The sequence below is a fragment of the Gekko japonicus genome, unplaced genomic scaffold (assembly GCF_001447785.1).
Source record: "Gekko japonicus isolate JY-2015 unplaced genomic scaffold, Gekko_japonicus_V1.1 scaffold241, whole genome shotgun sequence".
In the NCBI taxonomy this organism is placed as follows: domain Eukaryota; kingdom Metazoa; phylum Chordata; class Lepidosauria; order Squamata; family Gekkonidae; genus Gekko; species Gekko japonicus.
Window position 1 is genome coordinate 368,930 of NW_015160216.1, and position 22,971 is coordinate 391,900.

At 40.2% G+C, this 22,971-nt stretch overlaps 1 protein-coding gene across 1 annotated transcript in view; it reads left to right on the forward strand.

The window, feature by feature from the left end:
* The window catches only part of ABI3BP (ABI family member 3 binding protein), a 237,506-nt gene that overhangs the window by 152,879 nt on the left and 61,656 nt on the right, over window positions 1-22,971 (forward strand). The window contains exons 22-30 of the mRNA XM_015410582.1: window positions 541-621; window positions 1,203-1,271; window positions 6,800-6,841; window positions 7,355-7,426; window positions 7,846-7,893; window positions 9,346-9,414; window positions 13,437-13,484; window positions 13,990-14,064; window positions 20,106-20,180. Coding sequence (XP_015266068.1) covers window positions 541-621; window positions 1,203-1,271; window positions 6,800-6,841; window positions 7,355-7,426; window positions 7,846-7,893; window positions 9,346-9,414; window positions 13,437-13,484; window positions 13,990-14,064; window positions 20,106-20,180 — 579 coding nt within the window. The remainder of the gene's footprint in view (window positions 1-540; window positions 622-1,202; window positions 1,272-6,799; window positions 6,842-7,354; window positions 7,427-7,845; window positions 7,894-9,345; window positions 9,415-13,436; window positions 13,485-13,989; window positions 14,065-20,105; window positions 20,181-22,971) is intronic.

The following is a 22,971-nucleotide window of genomic DNA, read 5'->3' on the forward strand; positions in this document are numbered from 1 at the left end:
ATAAACATCTTCAAACATTTTGTGTGTTAAAATAGTATTTCACCATATTTCCTTTCCATTTATTCTTCTTTTCCCTTCCTCTGTTCAATGTTTTCTACAACCAGTGGCAAAACTGCAAGTGACTAGAGAATCAACTTCAACATTTTGATATGTGTTAATGGTTTCTTCATATATCATGATCCGCAGCCAAGTTATAATGAATGCTTGTATCAGTTTAAAACTAGTAGTGTAACTTGATTGGGGATCTGCTACTAGTGTATTGAGTAAAAAGTGAACTCAAGGGAGCTCACTGATTTAGCTCATCTGTATCATATTTCAGTATTGTTATCTCAAAAATGTTTGGTGAATGGAATTCCACAATATGTAATTTTTTCTAGATACTGCACTGAAACCTAAACCTGTTGCCTAATGTCCTATATCAGGATGTTTTATGTTTCCTGCTTTCTGACTACTTATTAAGGCTTTCTTGATACCAAGCACAATTCTGAGAGTTTGCTTTTTGTGATCATGAATTAATTTTGGGATGGACCTCTTTTTCAGCTTCTTCTGAACCAACCTCTATTCCTTCTCAATCTAAAGAATTTGATTATACCATGCAAGAAGTGCCAGATAATAAACCTGGTAGAGTAACTTTTCAACATGAGTTTTAAATTATTTTGTTCTATAATCAGAAATAGGTCCTTAAGGTTGCACTGGTAAATTTGTATGCAACAAATTTGAAAATTAACGCTTTATATACATGCTACATTATTTTACTCAGTGATGGACTGGCCATTGTAGAAATGTGGAAGATGTACTTTTTTGTACAATGCAATTTAGATTACTGCAGTCATACTAAAAGTATATTGTGCCCTGTACTCTTGAAGAACATGGTGCTCATAGATCCACATGTGTTTCTCAGTTTATTTAAATAGAATGGCCAGGTACATAAGTGTACATTTGTATGCAGATAGCTGTTCTGTCCATTGATATGAATTGGGCAAGCCTTCGTATGCAGAATCTTTATATGCCGTTTGGGACAGTCACAGGCCATAAAACAGTTACTTTAATTAAGAAATAAATTGTATGGAAAATTGCTCTGCTATTTTTATTAGGCAGAGTACTTTAAGCATGCATATTTTTAAAATTCATTACTCTGTAGGTATTTAAGCACAGATTGATTGATACCACTGAATGATTCGCTAATTTTTCCACCTCCCCAGCTCCAGCTGAAACAGACATCTTTTCTTCTAAACCATCTACAATGCCTGAACTCACACTTACTAAATCTGGTAATTATGTGTTTGTGTAAATGGGTCTAATGAAACTTTGTTATTATTGTTAGAGATTGTTTCAGTAGTGACTGGAAAGGAAAGCAGTAAATGATCCAGAAGTCTGCTTTGGGCAGCTAAGTCCATAACCATTGCTACCTAATCACCAGCAGTGCACCTACATAGTTCTGCACAAGCCACCTTCTGCCTCAGGTGCCTCCAAAGATGTCTGACAGCAATGGCATAGGGTTTTTCTCTCTTTCAGTTGCCTCTCAGTTAGCAATGCTATGAATTTCTCAGAGACTTTGCCCAACTCATAAACCCAACACTTATGAGCAGATTGTAAGTATGTCAGGGATTAGGGATGGATATGAACTGCATTTTGTGATTTGGTTTGTTGTTCATGGCTGAATCACAAACCAAACCATGAACCCATACAAACTGGGAGGTTAGTTCACAAACTAACCCATTTCATATTGCTTCATAAGCTATTTAAAGTTTAAACCCTGCTTTCTGCTCCCCACAGCTCTTTGTGGTGAGCAGAAAGCAGAGGTTTCCAAACAGCTGAGTGGCAGGGACCACAACTCAGCTGTTTGGTTTAAATGGCTTGGAGCCATTTAACCCCTGCTTTCTGATCCCTGAGAACTGCCACAGACTGAACCATAATTCATAGGCATCTAAGGCAGTTCTTCAGTTCACAAACATCCCTTTGCAAACCATGAACTTTAGTTCATGAGCCAGTTCATGCCCATCCCTATCAGGGATAAGTTTGGATTGCACTGAGCAAGTAGAACAGTTGCTGAACATGTTTATAAACTGACTCACAGGTGACCAGAAGATCAGCTGAGAGTCAGGTTCTTATCCACCACACCCCTTCAGCAAAATATTTAAACAGTGAAGTTGCAAAAGGGACGTCTTCCCTCAATCCAAGCTGGGCTCAGACAGATACAATACTTCTGATCTTTGCATTGCAAAAAGTAGACAAAGAGTTTGTTTCTCTTCCCTCCCTCTAATCTGGACTAGAACAGAAGCAATGCTTTAATGGCTGCAAAATTTCCAGGATGCAAGATCAGAAGACCCAACTTCCATCTGATCACCTGGAAGCCAGCTCTTGATTTCCCCCTTCCCCCAAAAAAACACTTTGCTGGGTATAGAGCAAAACTTACACAACAGGAGATTAGGAATTCAGCAGCTGGTTGTGAACTTCTGATAGCTATAAGTATGAATACACATGAACAGGTTGTGAACTGTCTGTAAATTAACTGGCTGCCAGGTGACCACTGGGGAATCAAACTAGCAGGTGTTTGAGCATCCCTACCCTCCGTATGCTGTTTCCTTCTTTTGGCACAAAATAGCTGCTGACAGGCTTCTTATATTTGAAGGACGTAAGTTTCTGCTGATAAATAAGAAAAAAACACTATCCTCACAACAGCGCTGTGAGCAATTTAGGCTAAAGGACTTGTCCAAGGTCACCTGAAGAGCTTCCTGGCTAAATAGGAAGATGAAACAAAGCTTCACCATTACATGTCCAACAGTGGGTGACATCTTCCCTTAGACTGAAGGAAGTTCTTCAGTTTAAGAAGACTGAATCTACCCAAAGCGGTTCTTCCATTGGAGGAAGAGCCACTTATGTTGGAAGAAGTCTGTTGGAAGAAGTCTGTAGGAAGTCTTCAAAGTTTGCTTAGTGGAATAGGATGATGTATATCCCAGGCTTGGATAATGTGTGACCCACCAAGTCACATGCAGCCCATCAGCCATTCATGGCTACCTATTAAGGGTTTGTTGAAGCTTCTTCTTTTATTTTTAAAAAATGATGCCTGGCTGGGATTACAGGTCACAAACGACTAGTGTTCAGCTCAGCGGGTCACAAATTATACAGACCTGTTCTATCTACTGGAGCATGCTAGATGAGAGCTTATTTGTTCGCAAGCCATTAATTGTTAAATAAAATTATACATTGGTACAATGTATACAGGTGATTGGAATTTGACATTTATTGTTTTTCTTCATTTATATCTTACCTTTGTCCCCAGTGGGGACCCAAAGCAGCCTACATCATTCTCTTCTCTACCATTTTACCCTCACAGCAGCCCTGTGAATTAGGTTAGGTTGAAAGTGTGTGACTGTGAAGTAGGTTAGGATGAACATGTGTGATCTCCCAGCAGTTTTCCATGGTAGAATGGGTATTTGAACAAGGGTCTCCCAGGTCCCAGGTCAACACTCTGTCCACTGCCTCATACTGGCTGTCATGTGTTACATCTTCTATTGCTTATTCATATTCTCACATGTTCTGATTCCAGGAATGTATTAACATGTAGAACTAATTTCAGTTAAGTGCATAAGCACTTCCTTCAGGAAAAATCTCATTTTTAACACTGAACACACATGGAGCGGCCTTATACAGAATCAGACCATTGGTCCCTCAAGGTCACTATTGCCTACTCAGACCGGTAGTTTCAGGTTGAGGTCTTTCTCATCACCTACTACCTGATCTTTTTAAAATGGAGATGATGGGGATTGAATCTGGGACCTTCTGCATGCCAAGCAGATGCTCTACCATGAGCCACAGCTCCTCCCCAAGCTTCAAAGATATCTACTTTGTGAATGGAAATACTTATAAACTTAAGTACATAAGAAGAGCCCTGCTAGTTCAGACCAATAGTCCATCTAGTCCAGCATCCTGTCTTTCAGTGGCCAACCAGTTCCTCTGGATGGCCAACAACAGGGCATAGAGGCTGAGGCCTTCCCCTGATTTTGCCTTCTGACTCTGTGATTCAGAGGTTTAGTGCCTCTGAATGTGGAGGTTCCCCTCAGCCACCATGGCTAGCAGCCGTTGATAGACTTGCCCTGTGGCCATTCCTGTGGCCATCACTATATCCTCTGCCAGTGAATTTCACATTTTAATCACTCTTTGTATAAAGTAGTATTTTCTTTTGTCCATCTTAAACCTACTGTCCATCAGTTTCATTGGATGCTCGCAAGTTCTAGTATTTTTAGAGATGGAGAAAAAATTATCTCTGTCAACTCTCTCCATCCCATGCATAATTTTATAAACCTCTATCATGTCCCCCCTTAGTTGTCTTTTCTCTAAACTGAAAAGTCCCAGTCTCTTCAGCCTTTCCTCTTAGGGAAGGTTCTCCAACCCCCTAATCATCTTGGTTCTCTTGGTTCTCCCCCCCCCCCTGTACTTTTTCCATCTCTGCAATGTCCTTTTGGAGTTATGGTGACCAGAACTGTAGACAGTATTCTAAATGAAGCAGTACCATAGATCTATACAGGGGCATTATAGTATTGGCCTTTGTATTCTCAATCCCTTTCCTACTAATCCCTAACATAGAGTTTGCCTTTTTCACCACTACAGCACACTGGGTTGACGCTTTCACTGAGCCCCAAGATCTTTTTCCCTTTCACTCTCAGCAAGTTCAGATCCCATTAGCCTATACTTGAATTTGGGATTTTTTTGTCCCACTGTGCATCACCTTACACTTACCAACACAGAACTTCATTTGCCACATTGTCACCCACTCACCCATTTTGTGGAGGTCCTCTTGGAGCTCTTCACAGTCAGCCTTGGTTTTCACCATCCTGAATAATTTTGTGTCATCTGCAAACTTGGCCACTACAGTTTGGTGTGAGAGCCAGTTTGGTGTAGTGGTTAAGTGCGTGGATTCTAATCTGGGAGAACTGGGTTTGATTCCCCACTCCTCCACTTGCACCTGCTGCATGACCTTGGGCAAGCCATAGTTCTGATAAGAGCTGTCCATGAAAAAGAGCAGTTTCTGTCAGAGCTCTCTCAGCCCCACCTACCTCACAGGGTGTCTGTTGTGGGGACGGGAAGGGAAAGGAGTTTGTAAGCCACTCTGAGACTCCCTTGGGTAGTAAAGGGTGGGGTATAAATCCAATCTCTTCTTCTCTTCTCTCTTCTACAGTACTCACCCCTAGTTCCAGATTATTTATGAATAAATTAAATCGTACCAGCCCCGATACTTACTGATCCTTGTGGGATCCCACTGCTTGCTTACCTCCATTGTGAGAACTGTCCATTGGTTCTGTTCTTTGCTTCATGTCATTTAACCAGTTTTTAATCCATAAGAGAACTTGTCCTCTTATCTCATGACTGCAAAGTTTACTCGGGAGTCTTTGGTGAGGTACCTTGTCAAAAGCCCTTTGAAAGTCCACATATATAATATGTCTGCCGGGTCACCATTGTCTACATGTTTGTTCACTTTCTCAAAGAACTCCAAAAGGCTTGTGAGGCAAGACTAACCTTTGCAGAAGCCATGCTGATTTTCCCTCAGCAGGCTTTGACTATGTACCTAACAATTCTGTCTTTGATTACAGTTTCTACTAATATGCCTGGGACAGACGTTAAACTAACTGGACTGTAATTTCCTGGTTTCCCCTGGGATCCCTTTTAAAAAATTGATGTAACATTTGCTACTCTCCAGTCTTCTGGTAAAGTGGCAGAATTTAGTGATAGGTTGCATATATGGGTTAGTAGATCAATTTAGTGATAGGTTACATGTTCAACTTCAGTTAAGCCATTTCTCTATAAAAGCCAGAGCAATAAAGTTTGACTAAACAAATCTGAGGGAGCAGTATCACATTTCATGGTAACAGATATATTTCTAGTGTCTTAATCCAGACTACTCTTTTGTAGACAATTTAATCATTTAATTGTTAGCTGAAAGCTTTAAATCTAATTTTCTCTACTTGCAGTTGGACCATGTCATGTTTATACAGGTGTAAACAATAGTAGCCTGTTCACAGATATTTATATAACTGTCTTTTTGCTAAAACTCAGTTGATAGTTTTTCCAGTGCTCCAATAATTGCAACCCAGACTTAAACAGGATGATGCAATGCAGGCCATTTATAGTTTCTGTATTCCAGTCCTGTAACTACTAACTGAAATATCTGAAAACATGACCTACATACTGTAATAAATTTTAAGTGTAAAAAGTCATTACACTGGATAATTCTAGTGCCAACCATAGACCTATAGCATATAATTGGTACAACTTGGTCCATAATCAGCCTTAATGTAGAGAGCTTTTGGTTCAATAACTATATAACTGCTATGGAGTACATTTTGCTTACTGGGCAATTGAGGCTTAATTGTTAAGTTCCCATCACAGATTTGTATCCTACACTGATAGATTTGGTTCATTCCTTTACTTAATTATTTAAAATATTTTTACCCACCTTTCCCAAACATAAATACTCACTAAAATACAATTTAAAACCTATAGTTTTTGTTTAAAAAAGAATAACAACAAAAATGAAGAAATTCAGCTGTATAATATCCAAATCTCTGCAAAACTCTCCAACTAGCTAGCTGGAGGCTTTTTCAGCTGCGTAGGTCTTACAGAAGTGCCTGAGTTTCAAAAGGGATGAACACATATGTACATCATAGAGGAGGTCATTTCATAATATTTTATTATGTTTTCCACAGTTCAGTTGTTCTAAGACTTTGTATCAGATCCTACCCTTAAAACTACTGAAGACCTTTTAATAACTCTTATAAATATGTTCTTTTCCCTCGTGCAGTCTTGGAACCTATTACGTTTAACAATGAACTTCCAATAGTAGGTAAGGATATTTTTCCGATGAACTGACTGGTCTTCTTCTTATCTCAGAAACCCATGTTGTATTCTCTTCCTCTGCAAGATCATCTAACATCATCCAATTTTTTTTAAATTAAAATAAATCCTCTCTCTAGGTATGTTCGCCATTTAGCACTGAAGACTTAACCATTTTTTTCACAGTATTGCTTGTTTCTGATCTTGCACAGTGTTTCTGGCACCTCTGAGAACAGCTGAAAGTAGCCGTGTTTGGCTGCAGTCTAGCCTTCTCGGTTCATGATTTATTTTCGTAATTAAAGATGGGCTCCAGAAATTGCCATTTATCACGTAATCCATTTGCACTAATCTTTTTTCTTTCTTTCTTTCTTTCTTTGTTTCATTAATTCATTTATTCTTTCTTTTTGTGGCTGCCTTTGTTCCACAGCATGATATCGCTTCTTCACCGTCAGACCTGAAATGCCAGATGGTGGCTTGTACATTTTTAAATAATTTATAGCCCCCCTTTACTTTTCTCTTTCAGATTCAAAAGTCAAGCACCATCTTTTCAGCCCTAAAACAACAATTAGCCCTCATATGCTACAAACTAAACCTGGTAAATTTTCTCCATTTTTAACATTTTTTTATTTTAATTCATAAAATTATAAAATAGAGACAAATTAATTAATATGAATACTGAAAATTGTGAAACAGGATGGATGAGATACTTTCAGCATAAACCACATCATTAATTATACTCATATCAAAACTTTTTTGCTGATATTTTCATCTGGTTTTACATTGTTCCAGTACTCAACTAATGGTAGCTAATGGTAACTAATGGTATATATTTCATGAGAGCACTTTTTTTTCTCCGTGCCTCACCTGGAAACTGGCAAACCTATAAGAAATCTATAGTACAATGGGTGTTGTCTTTATTATTGATTCTGTTACAAGTCTTTATAACTAAAAGTAGCCTTTCTTTTAAAGTATGATATATATACACTTTAAAAAAAAATTCTTGTTTTTATGCAGTCCTGAAAACTGCTGCATTTAGAACTCAGCCACCAAAGACAGAAATAGGTAAAGCTGTTTTACTAAAATGATTACTATATCTTTATTGGCTTACTGTCTATATATTTGATGGGTGAAATGCCAAGTACTCTTTTCTTGGATGTGACTTCCATTGAGTTCAAAGAGATTTACAAATGGTCTGGATTCTATGAACCATGCCTGGAGAAGTTTATGGAAGGAATTTTTGCAGTTCTGCCATTTCCATTGGACCCCTCTGTGCTCCTCCAGTCATTCTTAAGAGCAGGGGACCTTTGAAAGGGCAGTCGAGTCAACAAAGGATTTAAAGCCAGTGTGGTGTAGTAGTTAGAGTATCAGATTAAAATTAAAAATCTCACTGTAAAATCTGAATTTTTAAAAAGTGTCTTTCCATTTTTTCATAGAATGTTCTACATCTAAGTTACTGAATCTTTCTTCTTTTTTTAATGGACTCAATCCTGGGATGTGCTGAGGAGTTCTTGCTTCATGATACTGCAGCTAGACAAATATTTAGTTGAAGGTTGACTACTTATATCTTCAAAGTCAAGCCTATGTTAGACTCATCAAAAAAAACTGTACAAGTAAAGTATTAGACAACAAATGGTGTCCTTAAAATGAATTAGCCTTCTCTTTTACAGTCCTTTTTCACAGCTGTTATCAAACACTTTCTCTTTGTCTCTAAACACAGTCACAAATGAAGCGGTTACAGATCACCTAGGTTGCTGTCCATTTCCTCTGACTTCTTCAGGCTGCTGTCTCAATGGTGTCTCAATGGTGTAGCCCCAAAAGCTCAAGGAGTTAATTCTGACTCTCAGTCTATCTTGCTTCAATTCCGGTAAGTGAGCCAAATTGAAGCAAGATAGACTGAGAGTGTGCACACATACAAGTGGTTGATAACTTCTGTGGAAAAGGACTGTAAAAGAGAAGGCTAATTCATCTTAAGGATACTATTTGTTGTCTAATACTTTATTTGTACAGGGGGGGTTGGTGGTTTGCATAACTTGCATATGTTGTACATCCATTGGTGGCTGATTATGTTAGACTCATGGCTTGAATTACAAAAGAGGGCTTGCTTTGCCATCTTTAAGACCTCATGGACACAGATAAGAAGCACAGACAAAGCTTCCTCTGCTTTGCCTTCCTGCAAACTGTGCCTTAACCATAGGATCTAGCAAGAATAACAAGCAGCAGAGTAGATTACATCTCCCTTGAGCAGGTTTTGTTTGTGTTTGAAAGTCTTTGTCACTATTCCAAAGGCAGCCGGACCATTTTATCAACCCTCCTAATCTCCTTTCAGACTTCAACAGACTGTGTAAAAAAATTCTTTTGTATACCTCTCTTTCATCTTTCTTGCAATAACAATTTATGTTTTTCTCATAGAACCACACACATGTTGTATCTATGTTCACTGCACATGGTGCCAGGCCCAGATTTCTGAACAATGTAGCAGTTTATAACTCATGTTATTTATTTCATTTCTAAAAGAGGAAGAAGACCATGAGCCTTTGAAACCCAAAATTTTGTTCAGCCCTGATGTGTCTCAGACCATGCCTGGTAAATATATCTTTGGTTTGTATGCATGCATTCATTCTAAACTGTGTATCTCAGAAATGTTGCCCCTTATCTACTTTGGCATAGCTTGGAATACACATGATGATTTTCCCTGAAAATGTGGTGCACTGTTCAAGGGCTATAAAATGGAAACTCTACAGATTACACAAGCCTAAAGTGTCTTTTGCGGTCTCGTTTCAGTTACTGAATACTGAGCGGAACTTTTATTAATTCAAAAGATATTTATTATTTGTTGAGTGTGCTTATGAAGTTGACTGCAGAATTTTAAAGTCAGATTTAAAAAAAATAAAATCACACACTACATGCTGCAATTTTAAATATTATGTTGCATCAAATGAAAAGATGCCCATCTTTTATTTAACATGATTGCTTGCTAATGATTGGTTGATGTTTCTGGCTAAAAATGCTTGCTTGATGGCTTTTGATGGCTGGAAGATGCTGCTTCAATGAACATTGGCAGCTGGTGATGCTGGGGTATGGTGTGTGTATTAGCTGAAAAAAACAGTTGGGGGTCACAACATAATCCAGGGGTCAGCAGCATATGGTTTTAGAGCCAGATGTGGATCAATGGGTAACCAGATATGGCATATTTTAAAAATACATTCTTTAAGTTGAGGTATATTGTTGTTGTTATTCGAATAGCCAGTATGTGAAGGGAATGGCGGGCAAAGAGTTGTAAGCTTCATAGAGGTGTTTTACAGAAAGAGACATGATAGTGGTGAACAATTTCCAGTAATCCAAGTACAAACCAGATACATATTTATGCCAGTGCACTAAACTAATCGTGCAAGATGCTCCTGTGAAAATTTGTTATGTATTTTGAGACCTTGTATGTGCCACTGCCTAATAAAGAACTCGCAATGATCAGTGTTTGAGCTTCACAAACTTTATGGATTATCAGTCAATGTGACAGGCTAGGTTCAGCCTTTCCCTAAGAACAGCCAATAAGAACTGATGGAACGTTGAGAGAAGGAGACATGGGAAACAGGAGCTGAGAAAAATGACCGTTAGGGGTTAGCAGCTGAGAGAGGACAGTTTAAGGGCTGAAGTGAAAAAGTTTTTTTTCTGACTGAAGGGGAACTATATAGAAGAGCTGCTTGGAACAGCCTGAAAATAGTAACTTTGTAACATAAGGATCCCAGTTATAAGTATAGGATCTCAGTTCAAAAGTTCAATGGAAGTAAAACATTTCTTAGACTTTACTTTCCTCAATGTTTTCTTCTTACAAATAAAAGTTTTCTTGTTTGATTAACCCTGTGGGCTGCATGTCTAAAGGGAAGAAGCACACATATACACACAATTTAATATCTCGGTCTATATACATATATTCTAGGATATGAATGAATAGTGGCAGCAAGTGATTGGAACAGTTTTTGACCCCCAACCCCAATTGTTAAATTGTTAAACTTATGAATTAGTGTTGTTTAAAATGGGTAGATTTGTAGTTTAGTATAGGTTATATTGTTAGAGGGCTAAATTACTAGAATATGTATTTGTAATTTGGAAGATACATGGGCTAAGTTCAGACTGGCAGTTTGAAGCAGGAGGGAGTCATGGCAGAAAATACCCAGAACAAACTATTCTGGGTTTTCCCAGTCACACTGCACTGACTGATGCGGGAGCATACCGGGGAGGAGGCGCAAGGGAGCGTTCACACTGTTGGCCCAGAGACACGGCTGTAAGTGGCTTTTTCTGGTAATCCGGTTATGTGTGCTTATGCACTCATGCACATAAGCACATCTTTACTGGATCGTGGCTTTTTGCCTTCACACTTCTGTGAAATGGGATGTACAAGACAGGTTGAGTATGGCTGGGGAACACCTGACAGATGTGCCTATGTGAACGGCCCCTTTAATCCGTTTGTGAAACGTTTCTGCGTCATGCCTATATTGGGGCAAACTGCCAGTCTGAACTCGGCCATGTACTTTGTAACAAATTGTATGTATGTTGAAAGGGTGTTTTGTTTTGTTTTTAATAAAAATCGATTTCCCCCCAATCTATTTTCCCAATTAGTTCTGTGTGATGGAGGGATGATTATTAAAGGGAGCTTGGCTACCCTGTCTGTGGATGTCTCTGGGAGTGAGAGAGTGGACCTGAGTGTGACATCCTGACCTACTTATACTTATGGATAGCCCAGGCTAGCCTGATCTCATCAGATCTTGGAAGCTAAGCAGGATCAGCCTTGGCTAGTATTTAGAAAGGTGACCTCCAAGGAATACCAGGGCTGCAACACAGATGCAGGCAATGGCAAACCACCTCTGAAATGTCTCTTGCCTTAAAAACAAGTCTAGCTGACCACCTAGTAGTGCATAATGCTAAAAGAGCTAGAACTTCTGGCTGACAGGAAATCTTATTCTACACAATGCCATATAATAATAATTATTAATAATAATTATTATTACCTACTTATAAACCATATCCTGAAGAGGACAGGTTGTGGAGGGTGGTAGGCACTCTGTGTGAGTGGACAAGGGGTGTCACAATCAACACTTCCATTTTCTATAATGTTAAGTTGTCTATTTCAGTTATGGAAATAGGCTTTCTTAATATAGGCTCTTTGTTGATCCCTTGCTCTGGATTTTGGTGTAGTTTGGCTCTTTAATTAAAAGGTTGCAGGTTCCTGATGCAGTCTGTAAAAGTGAATGAACTTTGCAGCTAAGAAGAACAAGGAGACATGAGACTCAAAATGGATTCTGTTTGCTTTGTGGGCAGAGAAGTGATTCTGCTTTACAGATTAGCTTTGTCTGTCTGGGGTGCCTGGTAGTTAGCTTTGTCTGTCTGGGGTGCCTGGTAGCTATCCTTTGCACAATATGTGTATTGTGCATAAATAGACAAAAAAATGAAAATATCATAAGTTTCTGGTGTTTTCTACTCACAAGGAAATGGATCTGTAGTGTCTGCCCTTGAAATTTCCTCCTACTGGGAGAAGCCAAAAGAAAGCAAGACACAACTTCACCATGTTGGGATAAGGGCTTATGATTGCTAGCCTCCAGGCGGGCCATGGGGATCTCCAAGAATTACAACTGATCTCCTGATGAGAGTCATGAGGTCGCCTGAAGAAAATGGCAACTTTGGAGGGTGGCCTCTATGGCATTATACCCTGCAGAGATGCCTCCTTTCACCAAACCCTTCCCTCCCCCAGCTCCACCCCCAAATCTCCAGGAATCTCCCAACTCGGATTTGGCAACCTTGTAAGGGCTGCAGCTCAGAGGGAAAACTGTGCTGTAATCCTTGTAACCCCTTGTGTTGTCAGCTCAGTTGGCCTCCCTACTTTAGTTCCCAACCTGCTGAAAGGGCCCATCTGATTCCACCTTGTGGGCCCAACAGATTTATATTGCTGCTACCAATTTTATTGTTTATTGTTTTTATGATTTTAATGTGATTTTATTGCAATGAGTCTTTGACTTGATTTGTTGTGATCCATCCTGAACCCGTTTGGGAGGGTGGAATAAAAATCCCAAAAATAAATACATAAATAAAATACAGGGAGGGAGAGAGAGAGTCGATTTTGATTGAATGGAAGAGTTAAGCACTTATTCCTTCTGCTCTCTATAATAGACCTCCCAGTCCAAATCAGGATTTTATGTGGGCTGCTCTTTGCTCTAGGAATATCCAGTCACACATTTTCAGTATCTCATCTAATTAGGTTTTCAAAGGAATGACAGTTACAAATGGGAAGAACCATCTCTCATATCAAATTGTGCAATCCTTTGTTTGGTTTGCTGTGTCCCCCACCCCTATTTTAAAGTGTTTCTTTCCTTTATGTTATTTTAAAGCATTGCTTTTGGATGGTATGTTATATGTTATTGTGGGTTGATCCTCTGTTGTGTTTTTTAGCTTTCTGTGGGCCACTTTGTGTCCCTATGAGGAGAAAGACAATAAAAGTTTTCTAAATAGATTATTTAACTAAATAAATGGAAAAAATCTTTATTGCATGCTTCATGGTGATTTACAAGATTATTGCTGATTATTTTTGTTTTTATTTATTAACATTATTGATACAGAACTTGAAGGAATTACCTTTAGACCTGAACAACCAAAGTCAACAACAGGTAAAAGTTGAACAGCTTTGTTGGTTTGGGAAGAGTATGCACAGGGTGGTGTGAAAGATAGCACATTTTCAAGGGAAAGCATAGTGAAGAATCCAAATAATTGTGAAACCCCAGGTTTGTAACCCCACTTGTGTAACACCAGGGGGGCCTTTGACGTTTCTCAGACAGTACACCCCATTGTCTCACTCTCACAGCAACAGCTTTTGAAACACAGAAACAGCTTGTGAAATTAGAAACAGATTTTCTTTTTTTAATTTACAGTTTTCCTTTTCACATCATAGTTTAGGACCAGGAACCTTAAGTAGCTGCTAATTTCATTACTGCTTTAAACTAAACTGTATAGTACCATTGACTCGGCAGTGAACATCTACATCATTATAATTGCTCTTCATCAGTTTGTCATGTTTAATCATTTTTCATGATTATTGCTGAATTGATATTTCTCTGTGTTCTCTGTAAGCTAGAATACCTTAATTAAAAGCTCCTCATATTCAATTCCTTTCAGCTCCAAAAGAAACTCGTCGTGTGCCTGCCAGGCCTAAAACATCTGCTAGTCCTGGTATAGCATCAACCAAGCCTGGTAAGTGATTTACTATTTGGAATTTCTAAACAATTTTTTCATCATGAAGTCACAGTAAAACCCTTGTCTAGGGTTGCCAGCCAAGGGCCAGGAGCTTCTGTGAGGAGGCTTGAGCATCAAATGGCATCATATGATGTTGCACAACACCACAATGTCATGTCTGGTCACATAACTGGAAGTGATGTCACACATCACCAAGAATGCTCTAGTAATTTGCCCAAATCCTATGATTCTACCATATTGTTTTGGGGAATGCTAAAGCATTGGCTCAATTTCTCCTACTACTGTATCAGCCAGGGACAGGGCTTTTTTTTTCTCCAAGGGCTTGCCTTTTTCTCCAAGCTAGTAAGTGATAAAGAGGAGTTAGTGTGCATGAAATGTCCAAAAACCCCTTCTGGGAAACCCTTTCCCTCCCAATTCCCTTTATAAGGCTTTGGAGTTCCTTTTTGTTGGTAGAAATGACCACTATTCAAGGTCTGGGAGCCAGTTTGGTGTAGTGGTTAAGAGTGCAAACTCTAATCTGGGAGAAGCGGGTTTGATTCCCCACTTCTCCACATGCAGCTGCTGGTGTGACATTGGGTCAGTCATAAATTCCTTCAGAGCTGTTTTCTCAAGGGCAGATCTCAAAAGAGCTCTCTCAGCCCCACCTACCTCACAGGGTGTCTGTTGTGGTGAGGGGAAGGGGAAGAGATTGTAAACCACTCTGAGACTCCTTCGAGTAGTGAAGACCAGGGATAAATCCAATCTCTCCTTCTTCTTCTCCTATATATCATGTCCTAATCCTAAAAGCTGTGCAATTTATATAAGACCATGTAAAGTATCAAATAATTGTAATTCCTGTACACTGAAGATAAGCAAATGCTGGAATACAATTCAAATACTGAGAAAATACTAAGGATACAATTCTCAAATGCATGAGAAAGATGCATTTCTGTCTCTAGGGGGGCACCGTAGTTGTCACAAGAGAAGGAAAAAGGTTTCCATTTCCTTTTTGTATAGTTGGTGGATCTGTTTCTGTCCTCTCAGCTAAGCCTCAAAAGACTGCAATTTATGTTCCCAAAGTAACAAAGTGACTTTCAGAGCTAGCTACACAGGGCTCCTCTTCTACTGAGGTGTCCTTGCTATCGCTGAGCCCTAGCTGACCCATGACAGTTCCCTTGGATCCTCCTTGTCCTTTCATGTGCCTTTTCCAAATATGCTGACTGTTTTACCCCTTCACCTCCCATTTGGCTGTGACTCTTAGGAACCAGTTATAAGTTGGGGTGGCCGCCTGGTCATTCCTGCCAAACCAGTGTTATCCAATCCTCCCAGGTCTTGTACTGCTCATTTTAAAGGCTCCAGGCTGGAATATTAAAACCCATCCATCATGGCTTCCCAGTGACAGTTCAACCAAATAAAGAAAGTTGCCCCATCATTTGTCGCCATATACTTGACTATCTCCCTTCCTGGATGCCACTCAAGGCTCACAGAGATGTGTGTATCAGCCTCCCGTTCATTATACATGTAACATTTTCTTAGGAGTTATTTGGCTTCTATATGCACAGTTGCGCAGTCTACCACCTTTCTATGGCAGAAATGTACCACTGAAAACTGAACAGTTACTTTTTATCTATGTTTCATCCCACACATCCTCCAAAGAGCTCAGGATGGGGTACATATTTCTCTAGTCCTGAAAACAATCCTGTGAGATGGATCAGGCTGAGAAAGTGTCTGGCTCAAGATCACCCACGGAGCTTCAGGGCTGAATGGTTCTGCCAAGCCTAACCACCAAACCACACGGGCTCAACTTCTTTTCTTTTTTTTCTTTTTTTCATTTTTATTTACAGCTTTTGTCAAATACAAAATAAAAACCGCTAAAGAAAAAGACCTTATGTATAGATTTAAAGTCTGAATAAATTACTGCAAAGCATGGTATCCATCAAAAATAGCAGCCAGACTTGAAGGCCAAACTGCATGTTCTGGATTCTGTGAATGAGCTTCCAAGCATTTTTCTTTTAAAAAGCACAGTCTCACCAGGCCATGATTGGATTGGGGCTATGTCCTTCCTGTGCCCTTTTTTAAACTTGAAATGGTCCTGTGGAGCTGCTAGTTTTTCTCTTAGCATATTTATATTGGGGCTTGTCTGGTTACCCTAGGTGAATATGGTTCAAGAGGGAAGCTTGGTTCTTCTCCTCTCACATCATGGTCCCTTTCTGAAGAGACCCGTATACTTGATTTATTAAAAAACAAAACTGTTTAGAAACTCCCAGATCTGCCATACATTATACAGCTTGACCCTGATTTTCTCCTTTTCCTCTGTTTAAACATCTGTATGTATGTATTTTGTTGACTGTTAACACTTCATGCATCAGATGAAGTAGGCTCTGTCTCATGTAAGTTTTTACCACAATAAGCTAAAGGTATCACCAGAATTTTGTTGTTTTATATCCTTAAAGGTTTCTAACCTCCAGGTGGGGCCTGGTGAACTCCCAGAATTACAGCTGATCTCCAAACTACAGAGATCAGTTCCCCTAGAGAAAATGGTAGCTTTGGAAGGTGGAATCTATAGCATTATACCTGCTGAGGTCCCTTCCATCCCGGAACCCTGGCCTCTCCAGGCTTCAACCCGGAGTTGGCAACCCATCCTATCTTATCTGTTGAGTATGTACAATAAACAAACCAGCTGAATATATAAGAAAGTGATGAATCACTACTTAGCAACCAGAACAATGTTTTCCTTTTCTGGCTACATGTTTAGCTAACTGAGCAGGCCATTTTTCTTTTGATGCCTCATGTAAAAGACATTTCCATATATGTGTTAGGTCTTCTAGTTTGTTCAAATTAATTAGGCCTTTTCTATTTTTTAAGATGTAGTTAGTGTCATTGACCCAGCATTGCAAAGTTTTCATCTGATTGAAGTTTGTACAAAGTTATACTCCCAAGGAATTGGATTGCAGCCATTGTCAAGTAATTGCTTTCCTTGATTAAAAAAAAAAAATCCAGAACAGTTGTGTAGTAACATTCTGTAGCAAAAGAATACTCCATTGTGCTTAACCCCAGTGAAATAAATGGGTTTAAGCAAATTTACCTCTAGGATTAGATTGTGCCAATATGCGTTGGCTCACAACTACATTGAAACTGTCAATTTGACTTGGATGCAGACTACTGCAAACAGAGATCTTTACATGGAATGTCACTCTCCCACCATTCTTCCAAATCCAGCCCTTCTGCTTCTAGAAAAATCTGTTCCTGACCTTTTGAACTGGTAAGGTGGGAAATGCAACTGGAGTGAGGAATCTGCAGAAAGGGGGAGAGGCTTTGCTATGAGAATCCCCTTGGATCTGAGGAATTATTATACATATTGGTATCAATAAATGCTTGATTTATTTTCAAATGTCATCTCTGAGGTTTATCCCCCCCCCCTTTGGTTTTTCTTTAAGACCATAGCACTTGCAATCAGGTGGGGCATTGGGAAATCCTGTGGGTCAGGGAAGCCAGGAGAAAGAGAGAGAGAAAGAGTGGTGAGCAGCAAGTTGTGAGCCCGCCCACAGCAGAGGAAGAGGGCTCAGCTTGGCAGCGCTGGCCTCACTGTGCCTGCGCCAGACCAGCCATGTGACCCTCCATCATGTGACATGGGCTGGGTTGGCTAGTGTAGGTGTAGTGAGGCCACCACCACCAAGCCAAGTCCTCTTCCTCTGCTGCGACTTGAGTGGCATTTAAAAGAGGGGGTGAGTTCTCTTCCGTGTTTAAAAGGGGGAGCTGAGTCCTCTTCCTCATCTACTTGCTTCCTCGTCTACATGAGTCGGGGAGGGGGGAAATCTTCAGCGCTCTCTCTTTTCCATTTTGCAATTTTATTTTTTGCAATTTTATGTTATTTTATTTTGCATTTTAAAAAACCTATTTATTTTGCAGCTTGGAAAAAAGAAGATGAGACTGAAGGTTCCCAAACTGTGCCCAGGGTCATTTTGGAAACCCCACACACGTCTCACATTTTACTTTTTTTAAAAAAAATTAATTTTCCCATTGGGTGGGGCTCATCTGTGGGGACATTGCCCCAATTGTCCCCCAGTGGCTATTTATGAATACCCATACTTTGCTTAGAAAACAAATTTTAATACTTCTAATTTGTTCTTATGTGACCACATTCAGCAATATAATTTTGGCACATCATGTTCCTTGGAAAGAGTTTTGCAAATGTAACCTTTAAGGAGAAAGCCCACATTTCTTAATTTGTTAAACATCCATAGAGTTATATGTTTGCCCTGCTGATTCTTCATAGAAGTTAGATCTATTGGGGAAATGAGCCACATCCCCAGTCCAAATATCACCTCCCTCATCAGGGATCCAGTCAGGTATCCCCAGTGTAATGTATCGTTTGACAACCACCACCCCCATTACGCAGTGGCTGAAGATAAGCAGGTGCTATCAACTCAGCCCTTCATGATGCAAACAGTCTTTCAGTTTGGATTGTAGCTGCAGTCATTATTTATAGGGTTGCCAACCTCCAGGTGGGGCCTGGAGTTCTCCCAGAATTACAAGTGATCTTCAGACTTACAGGTGATCTCCAGATTACATAGATCAGTTCCCCTACAGATAAGGGCATCTTCAGAAGGTAGACTCTATGGTGTCACATCTCTGTTCAGCTCCCTCCCCAGACTCTGCCTTCCACAGCCAGCACCAATGTTCCCTCTAAGCTGTGGAGTCTTGTGAGCAAAAATTCTACTTTGTGAGCTACTGGCATTAAAGTTGTGAGCATGTAGTTTTGCTACTGTATAAATTAGTTTGCTCTGGATCCCTCCTTCCTGAGCTAAGAGAAAAATATACAAGCTGGAGGCTAAAAAACTGTGAGCTAGCTCACACTAACTCAGCTTAGAGGGAACACTGGCCAGCACCCCAAATCTCCACAATTTTATAAACCAGAGTTGGCAACCCTATGAAGCCAATGCACTTTCAGATAAGCATCTCCAGCCTACTATGTGAAGTAAAGGACCTGATCTCCATTGAAGGGTGACTTCATATGACATACTAGTTCCTAAGGCAGGGTGCAGCAATTCTTTGCAAGCAGACCCACTTAAGAAGCAGGACTCCAACCTTGTTTCCCCCAGTGGTAGAGATGGAAAGGCCTGGAAAGAAACAGAAAAAATGAAAGAAAGAAAAAAGGATTATGGAATATTTTATTTTCAGTGATAAATAGGGTTGCCTTTTCCCAGTTGGAGGCAGGGGGTTGCCCGGTTTTTTGGGCTCCTGCCCCCCCAAGTGACATCACCTGAAATAAATGCAACATGCCTACGTCATGTGATGTAGGCACATCAGTGACCTGGCAACCCTAATGATAAATAACATGTTTATGACAAGGTGATCATATATTTAATCCGATCTCCTATTGTATGTATATACATATGCCAATAAAGGCTTGTCAAAGTAAAGTATATTTAATCCTAAAAGCTGTGCGATTTATATAAGACTAGCCACGCTTCTCCCCCGCAGTTTCCTGCCTGTGTGACCGGGGCCCATGTAAAGTATCAAATCATTGCAATTCCTGTACACTGAAGATAAGCAAATGCTGAAATACAATTCAAATACTGAGAAAATACTAAGGATACAATTCTCAAATGCACGAGAAAGATGCATTTCTGTCTCTAGGGGGGCACCGTAGTTGTCACAAGAGAAGGAAAAAGGTTTCCATTTCCTTTTTGCTTGTGGGCTTCATTTTTTTGGTATAGTTGGTGGATCTGTTTCTGTCCTCTCAGCTAAGCCTCAAAAGACTGCATTTTATGTTCCCAAAGTAACAAAATGACTTTCAATCTGTAAGAAGTACTAATATTGAATTTTCTCCATTTTTCGGGGGGGGGGTATTTCCTGGAAAAAAACATGTGGGTTGGACAGGTTTTTTTCCATGGCTTCAAAATTGCCAGAAATTTTACATCTCTGCCCAGTGGATCTCTGTGCAAATAAAACAGTAGTCACAGGGACTTACTTAGACCCATCAGGACAATCTCGTCACAGGAAATAATAAGCTGGTATGGACAGCTAAATCCTTTTTTGTTGTTACTTTCTTTCAGGTCCAAAAGGAAGCCGACGTGTTGTATCCAGGCCTAAAACTTCACCCAGTCCAAATGTAACACAAACAAAACCAGGTAGATACATCAATATGATGGATTTCTTTTAAATCAGAGTGCCTCTGCTTATCAGTAAAATGTCTCCACTAGTAGTTTTATTTACTGATATAGTATCATTGTAGTAACTGTGTCATGTATCTTCTTTATAACACCAAAGAATAGTAAATCTTGTCTTTTCAGAATTAAATCATAGGGCTGAACAATGTTGAATTAGCTATGCCTCACCCTTTGAGTATCAAATCTGCATTTGAATCCCAGCCCAGCAACTTCTCCCTGCATTCTCCCTTTGAAACTCTTCTGCTGAATGAAAACCTTTCAAGTTATTACTGAGTGTCAAGGAAAGTTGAAATTCCACTTTAGATTTTACTGAACTAGGGTCCCGGTCACATGGGCTGGATAACACAGGGGGGGAAAGCGTGACTATTAGTGCCGTCGCAATTTGACGCACCCCAACGCGATCAGATGCGAAGGCATTGTTTCCTTGGGTGGTTGTTTCCAGCGCGCTCCAACCAGGAAGCAGGGACGTGAGAGGAGCACGCTGGGGCGATCAGATGGAGAGTGTCTGTCTGCAGCCCATCGCAACCATTTAATACTGGAGTTTCCCAGGTACTTTTAAACTCTGCATCTTCGGCCAGACGATACTGGTTGGCCACGGGTTGTGCCACGCTTGTCAGATGTGGCGGTGTGATCGCACCCATATAATCCGCCTGGCATTCGTGGCTCTCCCGCAGCAAACTCTGCATGTGATCGGGGCCATGGTGTATTAAGTTATTTTTGGACACGGGATAGTGCTTGCCTTGGAAGCAGACTGTCTCATTACCTTATTGTGTGTGTAAATCTGCTCAAGTCACTTCCGACTTATGGCAGCCCAATGAATTCATGTCCTCCAAAACATCCTATTGTTAACAGCCTTGCTCAGGTCTTATAAACAAAGGGCCATGGCTTCCTTTCTTGAGTTAATCCATTTCATGTTGGTTCTTCCATTTTTCTTGCTGCCTTCAACTTTTCCTAGCGTGATTGTCTTTTCCAGTGGCTCTTGTCTTCTCATAATGTGACCAAAATACAATAGCCTCAGTTTAGTCATTTTAGCTTCTAGGGAGAGTTCAGGTTTGATTTTATCTAGAACCCACTTATTTGTCTTTTTGGCTGTCCACAATATCCATAAAACTCTCCTCCAATACAACACTTCAAACAAATTTACTTTCATCCTGTAAGCTTTCTTCATTGTCCAACTTAACACCCAAACATAACAATGGGGAATACTATTGCATGAATTAACTTGGTCTTGGTTGCCAGTGACACACATCCTTACCCTTAAGAATCTTTTCTAGCTCCTTCATGGCTGCCCTTCCCATTCTCAATCTCCTTCTGATTTTTTGGTTACAGTCTCCCATTTGCTTGATGATGGAGCTAAGTAATCATAGAAAATTTGGAACAATTTCAGTTTCTTCATTGTCAGCCTTAACATTGTGTAATTCCCAGCCCTGACCTTGATAGCCCAAGGAATCTTGATCTCATCAGATCTTGGAAGCTAAGCAGGACTGGCCTTGGCTAGTATTTGGATGGGAGACCTCCAAGAAATACCAGGGTCATGATGCAGAGGTAGGCAATGGCAAGCCACCTCTGAACTTCCCTTGACTTCAAGCCCCATTAGGGGTCACCAGATATCAGCTTGACTTGATAGCAAAATACCCCCAACATTGTGTAATTCCCCAGTAGTCATTTGTATTTTCTTGATGTTCAGCTGTAATCCTGCTTTAGCACTTTCTACTTTAAACTTCATATGTAGTCATTTAAAGCCTTCACGGTTTTCTGGCAATAATGCAGTGTCATCTGCATACCTCAAATCATTAATGTTCCTTCCACCAATTTTCACTCTACCTTCATCTAAATCAACTTTCCTTATAATACGTTCTGCATATAGATTGAAGAGATAGAGAGAGAAAATATATCCTTGTCTGACACCTTTGCCAAATGGAAACCAGTTTGGTGTAGTGGTTAAACGCGCAGACTCTAATCTGGGAGAACCGGGTTTGATTCCCCACTCCTCCACTTGCACCTGGCTGGATGACCTTGGGCAAGTCATAGTTCTGATAAGAGCTGTTCTTGAAAAATGGCCGTTTCTGTCAAGAGCTCTCTCAGCCCCACCTACCTCACAGGGTGTCTGTTGTGGGGAGGGGAGGGGAAGGGAAAGGAGTTTGTAAGCCACTCTGAGACACCTTTGGGTAGTGAAGGGCAGGGTATAAATCCAATCTCTTCTCTTCTTCTTTCTCCAGATTCTGTACTAACAGGAGCCTCTTGTCCAGAGTACAGGTTGCACATAAAAACAATCAGATGTTGTGGCACACCCATTTCTTTTTCAACCAGCCATAGCTTTTCATGATGTCATTGTTGTTCAGTTGCACAGTCGAGTCTGACTCTTTGCAACCCCATAGACCACATCACACTAGGACTTCCTGTCTTCCATCATCCTCCAGAGTTTGCTTAATTTCATGTTCGTTGCGTTGAAAGGACTGTCTAACAGTCTCATCCTTTGCCGTCCCTTTCCCCTTTCGACTTTGACCTTCAATCTTTCCTAACATCAGGGTCTTCTCCAGTGAGTGCTCCCTTCTCATTTCATGGCCAAAGTATTTGAGCTTCAGCTTCAGTATCTAGCCTTCCAGGGAACAGTCAGGGTTGATTTCTTTTAGGATTGACTGATTTGATCTCCTTGCAGTCCAAGGGACTCTCAAGAGTCTTCTCCAGCACCATAATTTGAAAGCCTCTATTCTTCGGTTCTCAACCTTCCTTATGGTCCAACATTACTACT